The sequence below is a fragment of the Amphiura filiformis genome, unplaced genomic scaffold, assembly GCF_039555335.1.
Source record: "Amphiura filiformis unplaced genomic scaffold, Afil_fr2py scaffold_206, whole genome shotgun sequence".
Classification (NCBI taxonomy): Eukaryota; Metazoa; Echinodermata; class Ophiuroidea; order Amphilepidida; family Amphiuridae; genus Amphiura; species Amphiura filiformis.
The window spans coordinates 7,908-29,610 of record NW_027305670.1 but is presented as its reverse complement, the minus strand read 5'-3'; the positions used below and the strand labels follow the sequence as shown (position 1 = coordinate 29,610).

The following is a 21,703-nucleotide window of genomic DNA, read 5'->3' as shown; positions in this document are numbered from 1 at the left end:
AAAGTCAGCCAATCAAGATCTCCAGGCTTATGTGTCTGTCAATAAACCCGGCCACCGGGAACTCGGCAGGACAAAGAGGGGAAATTGGTGCAGGAATGTGTCATATGGAAAACAAAATATGCAGTCAAAAAAGTTCAAAATTTGACTATTTTTTGGGATATTTTAAAGTATGTTTTTAAAATGAAGAAAAAAATTCAAAAATTTGAGAAAATCAAATTTTGATTGTGTAATTAGAACACATGCAATTTGCATCAATTTGGATATTTAAGGTAAGTTGTTATAGAGTACCGAAGTGTGATGTCATAAAATTTTCTTTTTTGCATTTAAGCATTTTCATGACCATATTTCAGTAGAACATGATGAAAAACATCCACAGTCCAAATTTGATGGGAATCGGATCATGAGGGCCCGAGATAATTGGCCTGGTTCATAACTGTTTGGAACCAGGCCAATTTACACTGATTTCAATGGGGCTAATTAGGTATTCATGCGGCCATATCTCGGGCCCTCATGATCCGATTCCCACCAAATTTGGACTGTGGATGTTTTTCATCATGCTCCACCGATACATGGTATTCAAAACGCTGAAATGCAAAAAAAGTTTTCTGTGACGTCATCACTTCGGTACTCTATGGTGGACCAAAAAAAATTGGTATGGAAAATCAAATTTGGCGCTTTTCTCAAAAACTGCTCATTTTAGTAGGAATCTGTTGTGCTAGTTGGATTCCATGCATTATTTCCTTTCTGAAAATGTAGGCCTATACTTTTATCATCATTACTTTTAAAGATACAATACAAAACAATATCTAAAATTTCCCACTTTGAGTGATCCTGCGTGCCACCTTTTTTATACATCAGCTTAACCACTGGCAGGCAATGTTAGCACATCTATGACACTAACAAAGGTGCCAAAACCTGAATTTTGATGATTTTTTACTATCCTCCTCGACCTCCTGATGAACAAACCACTGAATGGGCCTTTTAGCCCCCATGTCACAAGAGAAAAAGCGGTAAATCGCACATTATTTCACATTATTTGCACATTATTTGCAGAATCTCTCCTCTTTTTTCAGATTATAAACTTACTTAACAGAAATTGTGGGAAATTTTGGCGAACTTAGCGTTTTTGAGCGATTTTGCTCGTGTTACCGCTTTTTCCCTTGTGTCATGGGGCCTGTATCACCGCCATACACCAAATTTTTGAAGGGGAAAAAATGCGTTGGGGGGGGGTCAAAAAAAATAAAATGTTTGAAATTGCCCATACTTTCAACCCCTGCAATTTTAAGGCAGTCAATATATAGGATATTGCACAATTTGAATTCCAAAATGTGGCTTTACCACAGGGTTCAATGGGAGAATTCAAACTTTAAATGGCTTTTTTCGCAATTTCAAGTGCTATTTACCTCTGGCGTCAAAAAATTAGAATTGATTCCGGATCAAAGTTTCATAACGAGAACGCGCAGATATTACTTAGGGCTTTTCGAAAGAAGCGGAAATTTAAATCAAATTTGCTCCACAGGTTCCAAAGTACACAATGTGCTTACACTCAGTGATTTACCAGCCTACCTTGTATGTCCGATGTGTGAAATCAATGCAGCCAATGCTTAATGGGCTGTTCCAGTTAAAATCCTTACACCCTCTAGATGGAGGTCATGGCGTCAATCTTGCACAGAGGAGTGTAAAAAAAGCGGAAATTTAAATCAAATTTGCTCCACAGGTTCCAAAGTACACAATGTGCTTACACTCAGTGATTTACCAGCCTACCTTGTATGTCCGATGTGTGAAATCAATGCAGCCAATGCTTAATGGGCTGTTCCAGTTAAAATCCTTACACCCTCTAGATGGAGGTCATGACGTCAATCTTGCACAGAGGAGTGTAAAAAAGCGCACCTCCATTTGATATTCACACTCCCTGTTAAATCAAATTTGCTCCACAGGTTCCAAAGTACACAATGTGCTTACACTCAGTGATTTACCAGCCTACCTTGTATGTCCGATGTGTGAAATCAATGCAGCCAATGCTTAATGGGCTGTTCCAGTTAAAATCCTTACACCCTCTAGATGGAGGTCATGGCGTCAATCTTGCACACAGGAGTGTAGATATCAAATATGGTCACCCATTCAGGCAACTCCATTTGATATTCACACTCCCTGTGTGGAAGATGTCTTGCCGAGTGGGGAGTATGGAATTCAAATGGAATAGCCCAACATTTCTTCTTTTGTAGGATTTGAAGGATTTCAATATTTAAGTCCGTTCCAGATCATGATTTTACATTTGAAATCACTCGCCTTTAAAAAAAAAAAAAAAAAAAAATCTGCAGGGGGGGTAGGTGGGGGGCTGAAAATTTGAAACGTTCAAAATCACTCATATTTTTAACCACTGGAATCTCAAGGCAGCCAATGTGTAGCATATAGCTCAATTTGGACTCCAACTTGTATATTTTGCATAGGGTTCCATGTAAAATTAAAACTTCAAATGCATTTTTCTGGAATTCCAAGTGCTTTTTTTTTTTTTTTTCAAAAAATTAGAATTGGTTCCGGATCAAAGTTTAGAACGAGCAGCATATTACTTAGGGCTTTCGAGATAAAAAAAAAAAAAAAAAAAAAAAAAAAAAAAGCCCGCAAAAAATTGAAATCGATATTTTGCTGCTGTGTACTATACATACTCAATGTGTAGCTGATACAGTGAAATTTGACTGCCACACTCTTGCAGCCAATGGGCTATTCCATTTGACATGCATACACCCCCTAGATGGAGGTCATGACCTCAATCGCGCACACAGGGGTGTAGATATCAAATGGAATCGCCTATTCAGGTAACTTATTCACACTCCCTGTGTGGAAGATTAAGGGCATGTCTTCCATAGGGGTGTATGGATTTTAACTGGAATAGCCCAATGGTTTAATCACCTGTTTGAGTTCTGCATGTAAAATCATCTGCAAGTAAGAAGCCCCCATGTCACAAGGGAAAAAGCGGTAAATCGCACATTATTTCACATTATTTGCACATTATTTGCAGAATCTCTCCTCTTTTTCAGATTATAAACTTACTTAACAGAAATTGTGGGAAATTTTGGCGAACTTAGCGTTTTTGAGCGATTTTGCTCGTTTTACCGCTTTTTCCCTTGTGTCATGGGGCCTCCTTTTATTTGGAGGAATTTCAGTTTTCCACTGATAGAAATTTAATATAAAATCTTGCATTATTTTCGTAGTGTATCATCCAATGTCTCTGACCCAACAAATGAGGAAGGTCAAGACAACACAGCAGAGCAACCTGTAACAGCCTCATCCTCAGTGGCAAGGCAATCCAGTGATCCAGGAGACCCAACCACAGACACACCAAGTCCTGAAGGAGAAGATGATTGTCAGCAGGATACAGGAACAGGCCATAGTACTCGTGTTGAGGAAGAGCCTTTAACAATCCGTGGTACACGAAGGAGACCAACATCCAACAGAAATAGTCCTACAGATGCTGGTGAGTGTATAAATATTTGTGTAGGCTTTCATTTGCCTCTTGATAATCTGGGTATCTTGCAACTCATATGACACATTAGTTTGAGCTGTAGTAATCCCTATGCATGATGTCATTTTAAACAGTCAAAACAAAAAGGTGTTAAAAAGAGCGAAGCAAGTGTCGTTCGAGTCCTGCTGGTTTGTAGCTGTTTGTAAAAATGGTTCAACTGAACTCAATACCTTGTATGTGCATAGTTGGTGTTTACCACAGCCACTTCTCTCTTCCATCCATGTATTTCCAATTAACAATTGAATAAACGGTACATTGTACTGGCACTTAGGCCCATCGCGGGGAAGTTAAGCTTGACCACGCCTAGCAATTTTGACCGTGCAACTTTTGAAAATTCACCAACTTTCATACTGGTATCAATCTTTGTCAATTTAGAGGTTTGGTAGCAAATTTGGTATTAAATTGGAGCAAACAAGTTTCTGCACATGACCTTATCAATCAGATTGTTACAACAAGATCAGGTTTTGGTGTAGGGTAGGGTGCATAACTGTGGACGTCCTTTATTTGAGGACTGAGGTGTTTACTGTCGGCCTATTCTCTAATAAATGCCTCAAGGGGAGTGACATTTTCAGGGGGTGGCATTTGCAACTATAATTCCAGAAAAAAATTTAGTTTCGAGTTAGTTTAGCTTCAAAATCAAACAAAAATGATGAACTATGAATGATATAAACTTAGGCTCAATGACTTCCAGTTTACAGGGTCAGAAGTTCGCGGAGAGCTGCGAGAAGTAATTTACATTCTTGCAACAGAATTCTGCAAGAATGGATTCTTGCCAAACTTCTGACCCTGGTTTATTTCCACTGAGGTTTTGCGATGTCATTTTTTGGAAATTTCAGCATTTTGTAAATATTTGGGTGAAAAAAAAATGGTGGGGCATTTATTAGAGGAAGTGACTGTTAGAGAATACCCAATTACCCCCTTTTATTTAAAGTCCTACCCAATGGCCCCCAATTTTTAAGTTTGACTTCTATAATTTTATCATCAAAATGCTATAAAAGAATACAAGAACATGGAATTTTCTTCAATATTTTTCAAAATTTCCTACCCAATAACCATTTTTTAAATTAATACCAAATGAACCCCTTTTTCAAAATTGTATACGCAATGACCCTATTTTTTCATTTGTTATAAACCCCATTATGTGCATCAGCAGCATCTTGCAATCAGAGCGACAAAATTGCTTTTCAAAATTTCAAAAAATGATGCAAATTTGAAGAAATTTCCAAAAAATAGACAATTCTTTCCTAATATTTATGAAAGCTAACTTACTTTATTTTTCTCCGGATTGATTTTTTTGAATGTTATCACAAAAAATTTGGAACGAAAAAGGGAAGTTCTGTGATTGCTTCAAAAACTGAACATATTTGTAAAAATCTAATGTCACCTTTAGGTTTCCTAGATTCATTTTCATTCAAAAAATGTATAGTTTTATATTCTTTGGACTAAAGTAGACTTCAGAAAGTAGGAAAGGTCTATTTTCTCTTCCATTACCAGTACTCTCCCCATAAAGTGTCACATAAGATGGACCAGTGTAACATTAAAGCAATAATGTATGATTTGCATAAAGAATAGATTCTTATTCAAATGTTTGTTTTCACTGATCACATTATCCCCTTTTAATTTTGAGCCAAGCAAATGAGGTATAACGAAGAAAATTGCGATTCATTCCAACGCCTACAATGCCTGTACTGCTCTCGGTGATCGTATTACATGTAACTGCAAAGAGCATCGCGCTCGACGTGTGTAGGGGAGAGCGGGGAGTGTTTGCCCTATATTTTTCTGACCAGCCTAGCGATGTCAATTTTAAGGTTAGGGATGACCTGATTAGCCCATGTAAAAGCCCTATGTCTTAGCTATATACGGCCACAATACCAGAACTATAGACCTCACAATAGCAACAGGATAGAGCAAACAAAAAAGTTTTGCAAAGTGGCGAACTTGCCCCATATTGGGGCAGGTTCGCCCATATGGTGGGGTAAGTTCACCCTAATCACAAAAAAGGTTTAAACATTGCATGACAATAACATACTAAATGCAAACATTTAGCAAGAGTATACAGGGCATTCATTCTCTTCTGGGGAGTCACTAAATTTGTTGTAGGGGTCGGGTCAGGGTAAAATGTAGGGGTCCAAAGTGGGCTTAAACGTATCATGTTTACAACTTCAGGGAGATTATGGATTAGGACATAAACGGTGGTATGAGTAATACTGATACCACATAACATGCTTTTCAGTAGTTTTACCTTGTTTAATGGTATAATTATAAATATTTTGCATAATACGCTGATGGGGCAGGTCCGTCCTCCAGTTTGGGGGTAAGTCCGCCTGGGAAGATATAGGGCGAACATGCCCCATCCTCAAAGGGCTTAACGTGCCCCTTGTGCACATTTTTGTATTTTCTTCAGGGTATGCAAAATACAAATCGAATAAGGAGTTTATAACTGCATTAAATCTTTGACAAATCCCATATGTTCCCAATACAGATTTCCATTAAAACCATCTGTAATTATGTATCAATGATAATACAACATTATTAATGCAAGAAAAAATTACGTTTTGGTGTAATTGTTTTGTTTTGGCTGCAGTTCGATGAACACGTCCCTATATGTCGAGTAGCTAATATGAGAAGTTTATAATGACATATGTCACCTAATTTTGCCATCACCAAATTCCCGGATAGCCGTAGTGCTGAGAAACAAGGGGTGGGCGAACCTGCCCCTAGGGCGAACACTCCCCGCTCTCCCCTACATACAGGCTTAGTCTTTTACGTGGTATTTTAGTATACCACTGGGCATTATAATTATGCAAAAAGTAGAAATCCGAGTAAAATTGAGGGCGTCGCTGTGAAGCAAATCACACATTATGACTTTAAAATCTTGAATTTGATAAACACTTACAATTAAAATTGATAAGGACCTGAAGATTTCAAACCTAAAGGGGAAAGGATGGTAAGGCGACTCCAAGTAGGAAATTTTAGACATTGTTTTGTTTTGTTTTGTATCTTGAAATAAGTAATGATGATAAGTACATAAAAGTAGGCCTATACAATTTTCAAACTTGGAGAGGAATCCACAGCAGATGATGCTCATAGCACAGTGGAAAAAAAGTGACTGATTTGTGCTCCAAGCAGTAGATAACATTTTTGTGCTCCAATACGCTGTGAAATGAGTAATATTTAATCATGTTTCCTTCTTGTGATCTGATCTTAGTGCATCAACTTCCAGCAGCTTATTCCAGTTTACCTGCACAGCCTGTGACTCATAGTATGAGGCCTAAGAGGCCTAGCAGCAAAGCCTTAACAGCCTTACCAGCCAGCAAACAAAGACCTATTGTTGCACCTCCACCCATACAAACACAACCTGTGGAACAAGGTAAAAGTTATGGTATTCATAGGAGTTTGATTTAAACTCCTCAACAGTGGTGGCACTACGCTTTTGAGGCAAAAACCTCTAAATTACATAAATTCCCACTTTTTGCAGCAATTTTGCTCAAAATTTGTCAACTTCGCCTCCCCCCCAACCCCCCCCCCCCCCAAAAAAATTCCTGGTGCCTCCACTGCTCCTCAACAACAAAAGTTTGGATAGTTTTTTCAAGCATCTGTGTTATTTGTGACATGTTCATATCGTGTTGCATATCTAAGAGGCGTCATGGGGGGGGACACAAGGTTTTGAAATACCTGGGGAAGTGGGCATCCTGTACATGCAGTGGGTGTTTGAGGGGGATGTGCTCCCTGAGTTGTGGAAAATTTTACAAAAAGAGCACCAAATGAAGGCATTTGGTGGACACTTTAAACTATTGCGTAATATGAAGGCTGAATTGAAACAGTTTGCAGTTTATTTCCAGTGACTTGCCATTACCTTTCGTCGGAGGTGAAGAAAGAAATTGCCCAGTGAGCATTATTCCGGGCCGATTTTGTTTGGATATACGTGCGCGAAAAGTTTCATTTTCATACTTATTCGAAGTGAAATTTGATACACATTGGGGTCTATTTCCAACAAAGCGTGCAAAAAATTTGCAATTTTACACTTATTTTATGTATCCAAATCAAGGTGTTTACCAAATAAACTAAGAACAAGGAATATAGAACTTTAAGAAAGAAATATTTAGTTCCTGCTAATTTTAATATTTTTGTTGACTTGTTGATATTATGAGAATTGATTCTGGTCAATTTAATGCATAATTCCAACACTATTCTTGTTAGCTTATATCTTTAAGTCCTTTAGCGAAGAAATTGTGAAAACTTCGACAATTGTTATTATATTTGTTTGTTTTGAGAGTTGATGTCTCGATAAAACTTGAGAAACAATAAACTAAATAATGATGGATCCAAATCAGACGAAATGAAAAATATTAATGCTGATTACATTCATTGTTTCTGAATTGTATCCTTTAATTACAGCTACATCAAGAACACCCAGTGTGAGTTCTCCAATCAGTCTTCAATCATCGCCCCCACCAATAAGTCTTCCAATATTATCCTCACCTATTTCTGCAACACTCCCTGAGGAACAACAGGAGCCAATGCTACAGGCGTCACAATTTTACCCTATGTTGCAACAACAGAGTGTTATACAGCAACTACCAAATGTATCTGCTGCTCAGATGCTAACAAGTGCGCAAATTCAGCCTCAGAGAATCGTGCATTCACCAACGTCCCAGATTTCACGCTTGATGCCAGTGTCATCCCTAGATGTCCGGCCCAAATCTCCTATGAATCTGATGAGCATGAGCATCCCATCATCGGTGATCGAGCGACCATCTTCAGATCCACCGGTGAAATTTACGGTTGGAGATGATGACATTCCATCGATGCCAAATAGTGGCTCCAATAGCCGGACCAACAGTAGACTGAGTAGTCCAATGATGAAGCCAATGGAAACAGGTGAGGACATATATGATGTAACAATTTCATTTGAATGAACACAGCCGCCAACAGCTGTATGCGAACTTATTTCCAAAAACAACGCCAACGCAGGACCTTATCAAAAAAATGAACCAATCACGAGGGAGTTGGAATGGTTTGATACACTTCAGCATTGCCTACATGCAGACATTCATCACACAGTGTACGCTGGGTCGTGGACAATTGTCATGCTGTTGGCAGCTGCACATGTTCATTCAAGTGAAATTTCTTCTATAGCAAGAGTGAACTATTAGAGAAGGTACCCAATTACCCCCCATTTTGTTAAGTTTGGCTACCCAATGACCTCTTTTTTTCTATAATTTTATCGTCAAAATGCCATAAAAGAATGCAAGAACATGGAATTTTCTTCAATGTTTTTCACAATTTTCTATCCAATAACCAATTTTTTTTTAAAATTAAAACCAAATGAACCCTTTTTCACAATTTATACCCAATGACCCTATTTTTTCACTTGTTATTATACCCAATGACCCCTATTATGTGCATCTTAAGTTTGCTGATCAGAATGACAAAATTGCTTTCAAAATTTTGAAAAATGACGCAAATTTTCAAAAAATAGACAATCCTTCCCTAATATTTTAATATGAAAACTAACTGATTTTTTTTCTCCAGATTAAATTTTTGGAATGTTATCACAAAAAATTTGGAACAAAAAAGGGAATTTTTGTGATTGCTTCAAAAACTGAACATATTTGTTTAAATCTGATGTTACCTTTAGGATTCCTAGACTCATTTCTATTCAAAAAATGTATAGTTTTATATTCTTTGGACTAAAGTAGACTTCAGAATGTAGGAAAGGTCTATTTTCTCTTCCATTACCAGTACTCTCCCCATAAAGTGTCACATAAGATGGACCAGTGTAACATTAAAATCTTGAATTTGATAAACACTCAAGTTACAATTAAAATTGATAAGGACCTGAAGGGGCAAGGATGGTAAGGCGACTCCAAGTAGGAAATTTAGACATTGTTTTGTTTTGTATCTTTAAAAGTAATGATGAGAAGTACATAAAAGTATGCAATTTTCGAACTTGGAGAGGAATCCACAGCAGATGATGCTCATAGCACAGTGGAAAAGTGACTGATTTGTGCTCCAAGCAGTAGACAATATTTTTGTGCTCAAATACCCTGTGAAATGATTAATATTTATCCATCTTGTGATCTGATCTTAGTGCATCAACTTCCAGCAGCTTATTCCAGTTTACCTGCACAGCCTGTGACTCATAGTATGAGGCCTAAGAGGCCTAGCAGCAAAGCCTTAACAGCCTTACCAGCCAGCAAACAAAGACCTATTGTTGCACCTCCAAGTCCTCCATCCATACAAACACAACCTGTGGGACAAGGTAAAAGTTATGGTATTCATAGGAGTTTGATTTAAACTCCTCAACAGTGGTGGCACTACGCATTTTTGAGGCAAAAACCCCTAAATTATGTAAATTCCCACTTTTTGCAGCAATTTTGCGCAAAATTTGTCAACTTCGCCTCCCCTCAAGCCCCCCCCCCAAAAAAAAAATTCCTGGTGCCGCCACTGCTCCTCAACAACAAAAGTTTGGATAGTTTTTTCAAGCATCTGTGTTATTTGTGACATGTTCATCGTGTTGCATATCTAAGGGCGTCATGGGGGGGGGGGGGGGACACAAGGTTTTTGAAATACCTGGGGAAGTGGGCATCCTGTACATGCAGTGGGTGTTTGAGGGGGATGTGCTCCCTGAGTTGTGGAAAATTTTACAAAAAGAGCACCAAATTAAGGCATTTGGTGGACACTTTAAACTATTGCGTAATATGAAGGCTAAATTGAAACAGTTTGCAGTTTATTTCCAGTGACTTGCCATTACCTTTCGTCGGAGGTGAAGAAAGAAATTGCCCAGTGAGCATTATTCCGGGCCGATTTTGTTTGGATATATACGTGCGCGAAAAGTTTCATTTTCATACTTATTCAACGTGAAATTTGATACATATTGGGGTCTATTTCCAACAAAGCGTGCAAAAAATTTGCAATTTTACACTTATTTTATACCCAAATCAAGGTGTTTACCAAATAAACTAAGAACAAGGAATATAGAACTTTAAGAAAGAAATATTTAGTTCCTGCTAATTTTAATATTTTTGTTGACTTGTTGATATTATGAGAATTGATGCTGGTCAATTTAATGCACAATTCCAACACTATTTGTTAGCTTATAGCTTTAAGTCGTTTAGCGAAGAAATTGTGAAAACTTCGACAATTGTTATTATATTTGTTTGTTTGTTTTGAGAGTTGATGTCTCGATAAAACTTGAGAAACAATAAACTAAATAATGTTGGATCCAAATCAGACGGAATGAAAAATATTAATGCTGATTACATTCATTGTTTCTGAATTGTATCCTTTACAGCTACATCAAGAACACCCAGCGTGAGTTCTCCAATCAGTCTTCAATCATCGCCCCCACCAATAAGTCTTCCAATATCCCCACTCATTTCTGCAACTCTACCAGAAGAACAACAGGAGCCAATGCTACAGGCGTCACAATTTTACCCTATGTTGCAGCAGCAGAGTGTTATACAGCAACCACCAAATGTATCTGCTGCTCAGATGCTATCATCGGTAACAAGTGCGCAAATTCAGCCCTGGAGAATCGTGCATCCACCCACGTCCCAGATTTCACGCTTGATGACAGTGTCATCCGTAGAAGTCCGGCCCAAATCACCTATGAATCTGATGAGCATGAGCATCCCATCATCGGTGATCGAGCGACCGTCTTTGGATCCGCCAGTGAAGTTTATGGTTGGAGATGAATCAGATGATGACATTCCATTTGCGCCAAATAGTGGCTCAAATAGCCGGAACAACAGTAGACTGAGTAGTCCAATGATGAAGCCAATGGAAACAGGTGAGGACATAAATGATGTAACAATTTCATTTGAATGAACACAGTCGCCAACAGCTGTATGCAAACTTATTTCCAAAAACAACGCCAACGCTGGACCAATCACGAGGGAGTTGGCATGGTTTGATTCACTTCAGTGTTGCCAAGGGGGTGACACTAACTTCACGGTTGTTCTATTATCAACGCAAACCTATGACAAATCCCGCTGGTTTGCTAGTTAGAAAATGAGGCCAGTTATCGATCGGTTTATGAATAATTAATTTCGATCCCTTTTAGGGTTGGCAAACTCGACGCCGTTAGTTTTGCGAACTCTGCCTGTTCAATGCGAGTAGCAAGCTTGAAAGAGCGCCAGCTAGCAGAGCAGGGAGCAATCCGGTGATGGCGCACTAGTATTTCCCATCAGGCACCAGTGATTTGTTTTTTACAGAAAGTCTACTAATTTGATAATGGAATAACCTTTCGCAATAGTAATGTTGAAATTAGGAATTGGTGTCAATAATACGACGGTAGTGTATCACTTGAATTTGATACGATATTCAGCCAGCGATTTAGCGATAAAAAACCTTTGACCACTGACCTGACCCGAAGCACGTGAGGCGCCATATTCGTTTGTTTTTATTTCCTCGTGTGATAATAAATATCATTCAAACTATAGTTGTCGGCCGTGAACGTAGTTTATTACTGGCCTAAGAAGTTTGTTTTTAAAAACAAGTAAATAATCATCACTCACCGTTCTATTTGATCTTGTGGATTTCCCAACACGTAATAAATTGAAACGCCACTACCGGATTGCTCTCAGGTAGTAAAGTGGGCGCACTTCCAACCTTCGAAGCTTGCTATTCACTACCGGTGAATATTAATTAAGTGATGTCACTGATGTGCAGCGTTTCTGGAATAGCACTTGTATTGTGCATGTATAATTTGAATGTAGCTTGCTGTATTTAATATGTGCATGTATATTACAGGAGTTTAGGCCCATCGAAAAAACAATTGAATAATTTAGGAGATTATCAGGCAATAATTATGAGTCCTGAGGAAGGGTAAAATTGAGGTGAGAAGGGTGCGATTTTTGCCTTAAAACGCTTTAATAGGCTTAGGATTAACTTGGGGGGGTACTTGGATTATTTTTCGACGGAGATGTGCGGCCCGAGCTTCCAAACCCATGACCAATTTTAAGGGTCACGATTTTACCGAAAATAGGTACCCATATCTAAGGATTGTCAGGAAATTAAGGACCCATATGTAAGGATTTGAGCTTCGGGATTTGAGGATTTGGGGGGGGGACAGGATAACAGTAAAGGTCCGGAAGCGCTTATGATATGTAAATTTTATTTTGAACTAAAATTCTTTAATCACTATTGACGGTTTCGCCTACCATGGTCAATAATGAGTAAAATATCGGTTTAGTTTTTAAAAAAAAGTTTTCTTACTGTAGGCCTACATCTACCAATCTGATGTATTTAATCATTATTTGGGATCCCAATAATTTGAATGTCCAACAGGGGGATGGTCACAATATTTTTGGCAGGCTGAGAGTGGGAAAGCGATTGATTGATTGATTTATTGATTGATTTATTGATTTATTTATTTATTTGTTTGTTTGTTTGTTTGTTTGTTTGTTTGTTTGTTTGTTTGTTTATTTATTTATTCTTGTTCAAGTAACTCACCTCTAACATTTCACGCACTCACTTGCACCGGCTCAATAAATCAATCAATCAGTTAATTAATCAATCAATCAATTCACAAACAATGAATATGAATAAATTATATGATATTCAATTTCGATCAATAGACATATGAAACCATCAAACATTGAATAAATGAACTGATCGACCAAGAGCCCTTTTTTCTAAAGAGTTTGAGTGAGTGATTAAACAAAATAAATACATGCATAATTATTTACATAAATAAACAAATAAATAAATAAAAAAAGAAATAAATAAATAAGAAAAATTTGAACAAATGGTATCGTAGCATTGCATTCACAAAAATAAACATTGCTGACAGGAGGACTCGAACCATCAATCTTTGCATCACCAGTCTGATGCTCTACCACTGAGCTACGACGGCGTCTAGTGGTGGGGATCTAGTTTTTAGCCTATACAGTGTTTGTCTGTGACAATGCCGCCTTGTGAAATAAATATAAGTTATTTTGATATCAATCTTTTTTTTTCAATAGAGCCGTAACATTTTGTTTAAAGATCTCAATTTTTATTTTCATTAGAGTAGAGACAAATATTTCCCCTTTTCTACAACAGATATTTAGCTGGCTTAGTGGTTTTGCACTCTGCTTTTTAACCGGGAGGTACCGAGATCGAATCCCACCTCTGCCTGTAATTTTTTTCAAGCCTGGGAAATAATAAGTTTATTTGGCTTCACAACGCTAAATTATTCATGACTTGCCCAACCTGGTGGTGTAAAGTGCTCCCCATAACATATGAATATTAAGCAATAACACAATGGCTAATTTAAATAAGAATGCGTCACATGCAAATGAGGGATTGCCCTCTCCAGGAATTGCTTCATGGTGTTGCCATAGATGAACTCCTGGATGGGGCAGCTTTAATTAGCATGAGGCCGCATTGATATGTAAATAGCGTATTGTTATTTAAATTTGTGCCCAGACGTATTGAGGGCGACAGTCATGTAATCCAGACGGAGAATGGCTGCATATGCCGGGCATGTCAATTTGCTGAGTGAAGGCTGATAATCACCTTTCTGTATAGGTAATAAGCTAGTATATTTCGTGTACCAGTTGGTTATAACAAAAAATTAGTATCATATTAAATATATTAAATGTATAAACTTTAAAAGTTACATGAATTTGAAGAGCAGAGCTTCAAATCTAGCTAAGTCAGGTGATGTGAAATTCTGCTGTGTACCCCCCTCTGAGTGGTAGAATTATATTCATAAAACATTGAATTTAACAGATATCATGGGCAGCCAACCACGATTTATCAGCATTTAAAATATATGTTAATTAACAAAGATAAATAATAAAGAGTACAAATGGCAATTAACTAGTAAACAAGCCTGAAATCTTAAAATGTTGCCACGTGATTTCCCGAACACATGATATGTCAACATATAGTACATGTGACCACTATTCAGATTTACCGTAAATATTTGGAGTATGCTTGCACATCATGCACATACACTGTTCATTTCTTTACCTCTGTATAAAATCAATAATTCATGCTGGGAGCCAAGTAACATTGTCTGCTCAGTACAGATTGGTATTTTATTTTACTTGAGAGCATAATAGAAATACATAAGACTTAATCATGGCGCCATGATGGAAGGTCAGGTCGGGTATCAAAGGTTATTATAACTTTTAAATACTACTTGTATTTTCCACCTTGCCTCTGTCACATATTTCCTTCATATTATTGACAGCAAGTCCTAATTTTGACTTTGCTATTGCAAAATGTCATTTCATATCAAATTAGTAGACTTTCTTTGAAAAACATATCACTGGTGCCTGATGGGAATACCCGTCCGCCATTTCATTAAACTGGATCGTTTTCGCCTGGTTTGTGCCCAGATGTATTGGGGCGTGCTATACTCTCATTGAACAGGCAAAGTTCGCAAAACTAACAACGTTGTTATTTGCCAAACTCAATTAACATGATCCAAGGGGTCGAACATGAATTATTCATAACGAGCTATAACGGATCGATAACTGGCCTCACTTTCTAGCTAGTAAACCAGCTGAATTTTTCATAGATTTTGCGTTGCTAATAGAACAACCGTGAATTTAGTGTCACCCCCTTGGTGTTGCCTACACACAGGCATTCATCACACAGTGTACGCTGGGTCGTGGACAATTGTCATGCTGTTGGCAGCTGCACATGTTCATTCAAGTGCAATTTCTTCTATAGCAATTTAGTGAACTATTAGAGAATACCCAATAATACTCCTTCTATTTAAAGTCCTACCCAATATCCCCCATTTTTTTAAGTTTGGCTACCCAATGACCTCTTTTTTCTATAATTTTATCATCAAAATGCCATAAAAAAATGCAGGAAGAACATGGAATTTTCTTCAATGTTTTTCAAAAATTTCTACCCAATAACCATTTAAAAAAAAAATTAATACCAAATGAACCCCCTTTTCACAATTTCATTCCCAATGACCCTATTTTTTCATTTGCATGACCCTTATTATATGTATCTTATGTTTGCTGATCAGAGTGACAAAATTGCTTTCAAAATTTTGAAAAATGAGGCGAATTTTCAAAAAATAGACAATCCTTCCCTAATATTTATGAAAACTAACTGATTTTTTTTCTCCAGATTGATTTTTTGGAATGTTATCACAAAAAATTTGGAACAGAAAGGAATTTTTGTGATTTTTTTTCAAAAACTGAACATATTTGTTTAAATCTGATGTTACCTTTAAGATTCCTAGACTCATTTCCATTCAAAAAATGTATAGTTTTATATTCTTTGGACTAAAGTAGACTTCAGAAAGTAGGAAAGGTCCATTTTCTCTTCCATTACCAGTACTCTCCCCATAAAGTGTCACATAAGATGGACCAGTGTAACATTAAAATCTTGAATTTGATAAGTTTACAATTAAAATTGATAAGGACCTGAAGATTTCAAACCTAAAGAGGAAGGATGGTAAGGCGACTCCAAGTAGGAAATTTTAGACATTGTTTTGTTTTGTATCTTTAAATAAGTAATGATGATAAGTACGGTAGGCCTACATAAAAGTATACAATTTTCAAACTTGGAGAGGAATCCACAGCAGATGATGCTCATAGCACAGTGGAAAAGTGACTGATTTGTGCTCCAAGCAGTAGACAATATTTTTGTGCTCAAATACCCTGTGAAATGATTAATATTTAATCATGTTTCCTTCTTGTGATCTGATCTTAGTGCATCAACTTCCAGCAGCTTATTCCAGTTTACCTTCACAGCCGAATGTGTGCATTATATAAACTCAGAACAAGGAATAGAGAACTTACGAAAGAAATATTTGTTGATATTTAATAGAAAAAAAAGAAAGGTTGGTCTCAAAGCTCATGAGTGGTTTGAAAACAAATACGAAATGCGATTTTTTTTTTATTCCCGACTTTCGAGAGTTGATGTCTCGATAAACTTGAGAAACTATACACTAAATAATGTTGGATCCAAATCAGACAGAATGAAAAATATTAAAGTATGCTGATTACATTCATTGTTTCTGAATTGTATCCTTTACAGCTACATCAAGAACACCCAATGTGAGTTCTCCAATCAGTCTTCAATCATCACCCCCACCAATAAGTCTTCCAATATTATCCTCACCCATTTCTGCAACACTCCCTGAGGAACAACAGGAGCCAATGCTACAGGCGTCACAATTTTACCCTATGTTGCAGCAACAGAGTGTTATACAGCAACTACCAAATGTATCTGCTGCTCAGATGATATCATCGGTAACAAGTGCGCAAATTCAGCCTCAGAGAATCGCGCATTCACCAACGTCCCAGATTACACGTTTGATGCCAGTGTCATCCGTAGATGTCCGGCCCAAATCACCTATGAATCTGATGAGCATGAGCATCCCATCATCGGTGATCGAGCGACCATCTTCAGATCCACCAGTGAAATTTATGGTTGGAGATGATGACATTCCATCCGCGCCAAATAGTGGCTCCAATAGCCGGACCAACAGTAGACTGAGTAGTCCAATGATGAAGCCAATGGAAACAGGTGAGGACATAAATGATGTAACAATTTCATTTGAATGAACACAGCCACCAACAGCTGTATGCAAACTTATTTCCAAAAACAACGCCAACGAAGGACCTTATCAAAAAAATGAACCAATCACGAGGGAGTTGGCATGGTTTGATTCACTTCAGCATTGCGTACATTGCAGGCATTCATCAGTCACACAGTGTATGCTGGATCATGGACAATCGTCATGCTGTTGGCAGCTGCACATGTTCATTCAAGTGAAATATTTCTTCTAATAGCAAGACTGAACATCTCGTTATCCAAAGTTTTCTAGGGTGTAAGTAAGTACAATGCACATATATGCCTTAATGTCATACAAAAACAGCATTTGCTCACAAAAATTTGCTGCCGGTCCTAGGAAATGGAATATTACTAATAAATATATATATAAAGATGGCAAAATCTGTAAACCAGTTTTAAGTTACAAATAAAAATGTTTTTAAAGTAATATGAACAAGAAGTTGTAGGCCTGTTGAATAGACATGATAGAAGTACATCATATAACATAATAAAGATCTTTGATGGCCCTCTCATCTCTAGCTGATCATCTAAATAGCCTTTGCATATCTTTTACAGATGCCAAAATCACAGATGATGCTTCAAAAATAAATCGATTTGTACTTGTCGGTGGATATTTAGGACTTTCGACCCATTGTAAATATAGCTACAATAATATTATTTTGTAAATTAAATCAAATACTGGAACAGGGGGGGCCGGCCAAGATTGGCTCAATTTTGACGTTGTCATTGGTTTTACACGTAAACACAAAAATGTCTCAAATTATTCCAAAACTGTACGTATGTTATTAAGCACTATTTTATCAGTCTAAACCGCTGAGGTTCGCCAGTGAACCTCATTGCAAGTACTGTTTTTTGATTTTTATGTGTGAATAACGCATACGATATGTTACGATATATACTGAAAATTTCCCCTGTGTGTATCAATGAGTTTACGTGGTGTAGTGGTTACGGATCTCGCCGCCCACGCAGAGGGTCCCGAGATCGATTCCCATCCCCGGCGATGATTAGAAATTTTTCTTCTTCTTTTTTCTTTGAATTTAAAATTATTTGATTATGTGAAAATGTATATTGCACTGGGAAATATATTTTGTGCATTTTTTTTTCTGTAATGGGGCCACCCGGACAATAGAGCTAAAAATTGATCTTGGCTCTGAGAAAAAATAATTAAGGCCCATCGTGCAGGCAGTGTTGCCGCCATATTGTCTATTTTGTTTACGCTTTTGGCTGTTGCCACATTGAATAATGTAGTCCACCATCGTCTGTACTGGAACTAAAATTTGCAACTCACTTTGCTACGTTGCGTCCGAAAGCATCGGACTTCGTCAGGCATCTGATTGAAGATGTTATGATGACGCCAGATGTTGTGACGCCAGACGTAGCAAAAGCTTAATTGCAAATTTTAGTTCCAGTATTTGATTTAATTTACAAAATAATGTTTTGAACTACTGGATGAATAATCTACATCAAGATATAGCTTCAATAACCGTAGTATGGAAGAGTAACAGATAACCTGTAGGATAGGAAAAACTACATAATATAACTACACATCCCCCTCAATATCAAAACCACCTATCCATTCAAGCAAATGATTCTGGGATTGCTTGGACGGACCATAAATCCTAATCCTATAGGTCATAGTACTACTGTTAATAATTCTGAAATATAAGCTGTGGCTTATACATTTATTTTTGGAGCCGCCGAAAGTCAGTGCGGCTATACAGCAGTGCGGCTTCTTTTATACAAGACTGGGATCCTGATTCAGTGCATGCGCATAGCACGTGAGATCCCTCCTTATAAGTTGGAAGCACACTTGCCTGATGGGCATGTCCGGGGGCAGGCTGCCTGGTACTATTTTGCTGGTCTGTCCTATCCCTATTACGTATTAATACTGGGGTAAAAATGTTATCACTAAAATGAGCGCAAAGGATGGATCTAAGATTAGTTAAAGTCGTTTTGGCGTAACACCTTTTTTTATACTTTATGAAAAAAACCTTGGTGGGGTTGGTACCCCTCCACCACCCCTGCCATCGTAGGGCATGGGTTAGACTACAAGACCTTTTGACATTTCGTAATGAGTTTATTTGTGATTCAAATTAATACAATTTAATTTTATGTTTACTTTTATTCTCTTTCCAATTATTTACAGGTACATCTAAACAGGACGCATACAGGAGGAGAGTTAAGTGCGCATACTGTGGGAAGAATTTTGCCAATAATGGGCAAGTTCAGGTTCATGAAAGGATTCATACAGGAGAGAAACCATTCAGGTGCGGTGTATGCACCAAAGTATTCACACAGGAGAGCCATTTGAAAAGACACAAAAGGATTCATACAGGAGAGAAACCATTCAGGTGCAGTGTATGCACCAAAGTATTCACACAGGAGAGCCATTTGAAAAGACACAAAATAATTCATACAGGAGAGAAAATATATACATGTAATTTGTGCAAAAAAAACTTTCACAGAAAAGATGGTCTCACAGAACATGAAAGAACTCACACAGGAGAAAACCCATACAAATGCAACATATGTAACAAAACATTTAAAAGTAAAAGCAACTTAACAAGACATCAGAGACTGCATACAGGTGCCAACAAATAAACATGACGTCGTCGGACGCATCACATACTGGTCTATCTCGAAAAACACGCATTTCGAGAAAATCGCAATTGAAAATCTTCGTATTAAGTTTACTTGTCTATTATTTAATAAGACTATGGATTTTCATGAAAGTGTTTTTAAATTAAATCATATACTTAAAAGATTTATTTAAGTGGAATCTTGAATTATATTTACGTTTGCAATATTGCTTAAAACTACACTAAAGTTGTAGTTCTGTATGTGAAATAGTCAATTTCCCTATATCGTATTTAAAGTGCATCACATACTGGTCTATCTTGTGGGCTATCTCGAGTTCATGAACGGTGACGTGACTTTAGCGCATCACATACTGGTCTATCTCAAGCTTATCGAGATAGACCAGTATGTCATGCACTTTAAATACGATATCGGGAAATTAACTATTTCACATACAGAACTATAACTTACGTGTAGTTTTAAGCAATATTGCATACGTAAATATAATTAAAGATTCCACTTAAGGGATCTAGAATGAGCGTTTATTGCGTTTCGACAGTATTTTTTGAGGGACATGAGAGCACCTCAGGCCTATCGATTGCATTCTGAATAATGTAAGCATGTCTTTCTGATATCAAATAATTTTCATTTTTGAAAATCACAATATAATACAAATTTTATGACAAATTATAAAAATTTAATATTTGTCAAATTTTTGATATATAACAGTCCTCGAAGTAAATTATATAAATCTAATGATATATTCTTAAAGTGTATGTAGCTGGGAGGAAAAGCTGACGATCAATTGAAAATTTTGACCGTTTATATTGAAGATATTTACTTTTTTCCCCAAAAAGACCTATTTTTTTTGGTGTTTTGGGAAAAAAAATCCATATCTTCAATATTTAAAGGTCAAAATTTTCAATTGATCGTCGGCTTTTCATCCCACCTACATACACTTTAAGTATAAATCATCAGATTTATAAAGTTTACTTCAAGTACTGTTAAATATCAAAAATATACATTTTTAATGATTTGCCATAAAATGTGTATTACATTGCAAATTTCAAAAAATCAAAATTATTTGATATCAGGATGACATTCTTCGTATTCAGAATGCAATTCGATATGTCTGATGTGCTCTAATGTCCCACAATAAATACTGTCCAAACATTCATACCCCAGCCCTTAAATAAATCTGTTAAGTATATGCTTTAATTTAAAACCACATTCATGAAAATCCATAATCTAATTAAATTATAGAAAGGTAAACTTAATACGCAGATTTTCAATTGAGATTTTCTATAAATGCGTGTTTTTTCGAGATAGATCAGTATGTGAAAGCCGTATTTTGTAAAAATCATAGATAGTTCAAATTTAATATTTTGTAACTAATTATTTAGGAAAAATTGAGGTCTGTAATTTGTTGAATTAGAAGAGCTTCGTAAAAAAGAACTATATACCAATTTTCTCAGAAAAGTCAAAAATTCAAGATAGACCAGTATGTGATGCACCCGACGATATATATCATTAGCCTTTTTGAAATATGGCGGGTACAAAAGGAGAAGGTGTACTTTGGTTTGGGTAATCTTTTGTATGCTTCTCAGCTGACAAAAGATTACCCTAATCAAAGTACACCCTTTTCTTTTGTGCCCACAATATTTCAAAAAGGCTAATTAATTTTATACACAAGCATGCTGGAAAACAATTTAATATTATACAATTTCCATGCCCTACAGAGTTGTTAATTTCTGATGAACAGCTGTGCAAGCTAAAGGTGACTGGTAATTCACATGATTATTTTACGAGGAATGCCAGTTAGTCAATCATTGCCACTGAACATTAGTCATTACAAGATTGGTTTAGTTGATTTCTCTGTTGATATCACAAGTGAGCAACAAAACTAGAAACTACAGTATTTAAAATGGCAATGTTTAGCCCCTTCCTCCAAAATAATGAATTTAACATCTAAGTCTATACATGCATATACTCGTGCACAAGTTTCAGACATGATGAATTTTATGTGCTCACTTAAATGTGCACACTTCCAGTTATTATAGA

At 36.9% G+C, this 21,703-nt stretch overlaps 1 protein-coding gene across 1 annotated transcript; it reads left to right on the top strand.

The window, feature by feature from the left end:
• The first annotated feature begins 3,182 nt into the window (after positions 1–3,182).
• Positions 3,183–19,670, top strand: LOC140145300 (uncharacterized). Its single transcript, XM_072167059.1, has 7 exons — positions 3,183–3,475; positions 6,732–6,893; positions 7,922–8,404; positions 9,618–9,788; positions 10,821–11,318; positions 16,526–17,017; positions 19,212–19,670. The coding sequence occupies exons 2-7, from the start codon at positions 6,788–6,790 to the stop codon at positions 19,664–19,666; spliced, it is 2,205 nt and encodes a 734-aa protein (XP_072023160.1). The 5' UTR covers positions 3,183–3,475; positions 6,732–6,787; the 3' UTR covers positions 19,667–19,670.
• Positions 19,671–21,703: the final 2,033 nt, after the last annotated feature.

What these genes read in the sequence shown, in the direction of transcription:
- LOC140145300 (XM_072167059.1), top strand. Translation starts at nt 6,788, where the DNA reads ATGAGGCCTAAGAGGCCTAGCAGCAAAGCCTTAACAGCCTTACCAGCC. An exon ending in AACACAACCTGTGGGACAAG is followed by an intron (nt 9,789 to 10,820) that starts GTAAAAGTTATG and finishes TATCCTTTACAG; the next exon opens with CTACATCAAGAACACCCAGC. An exon ending in GATGAAGCCAATGGAAACAG is followed by an intron (nt 11,319 to 16,525) that starts GTGAGGACATAA and finishes TATCCTTTACAG; the next exon opens with CTACATCAAGAACACCCAAT.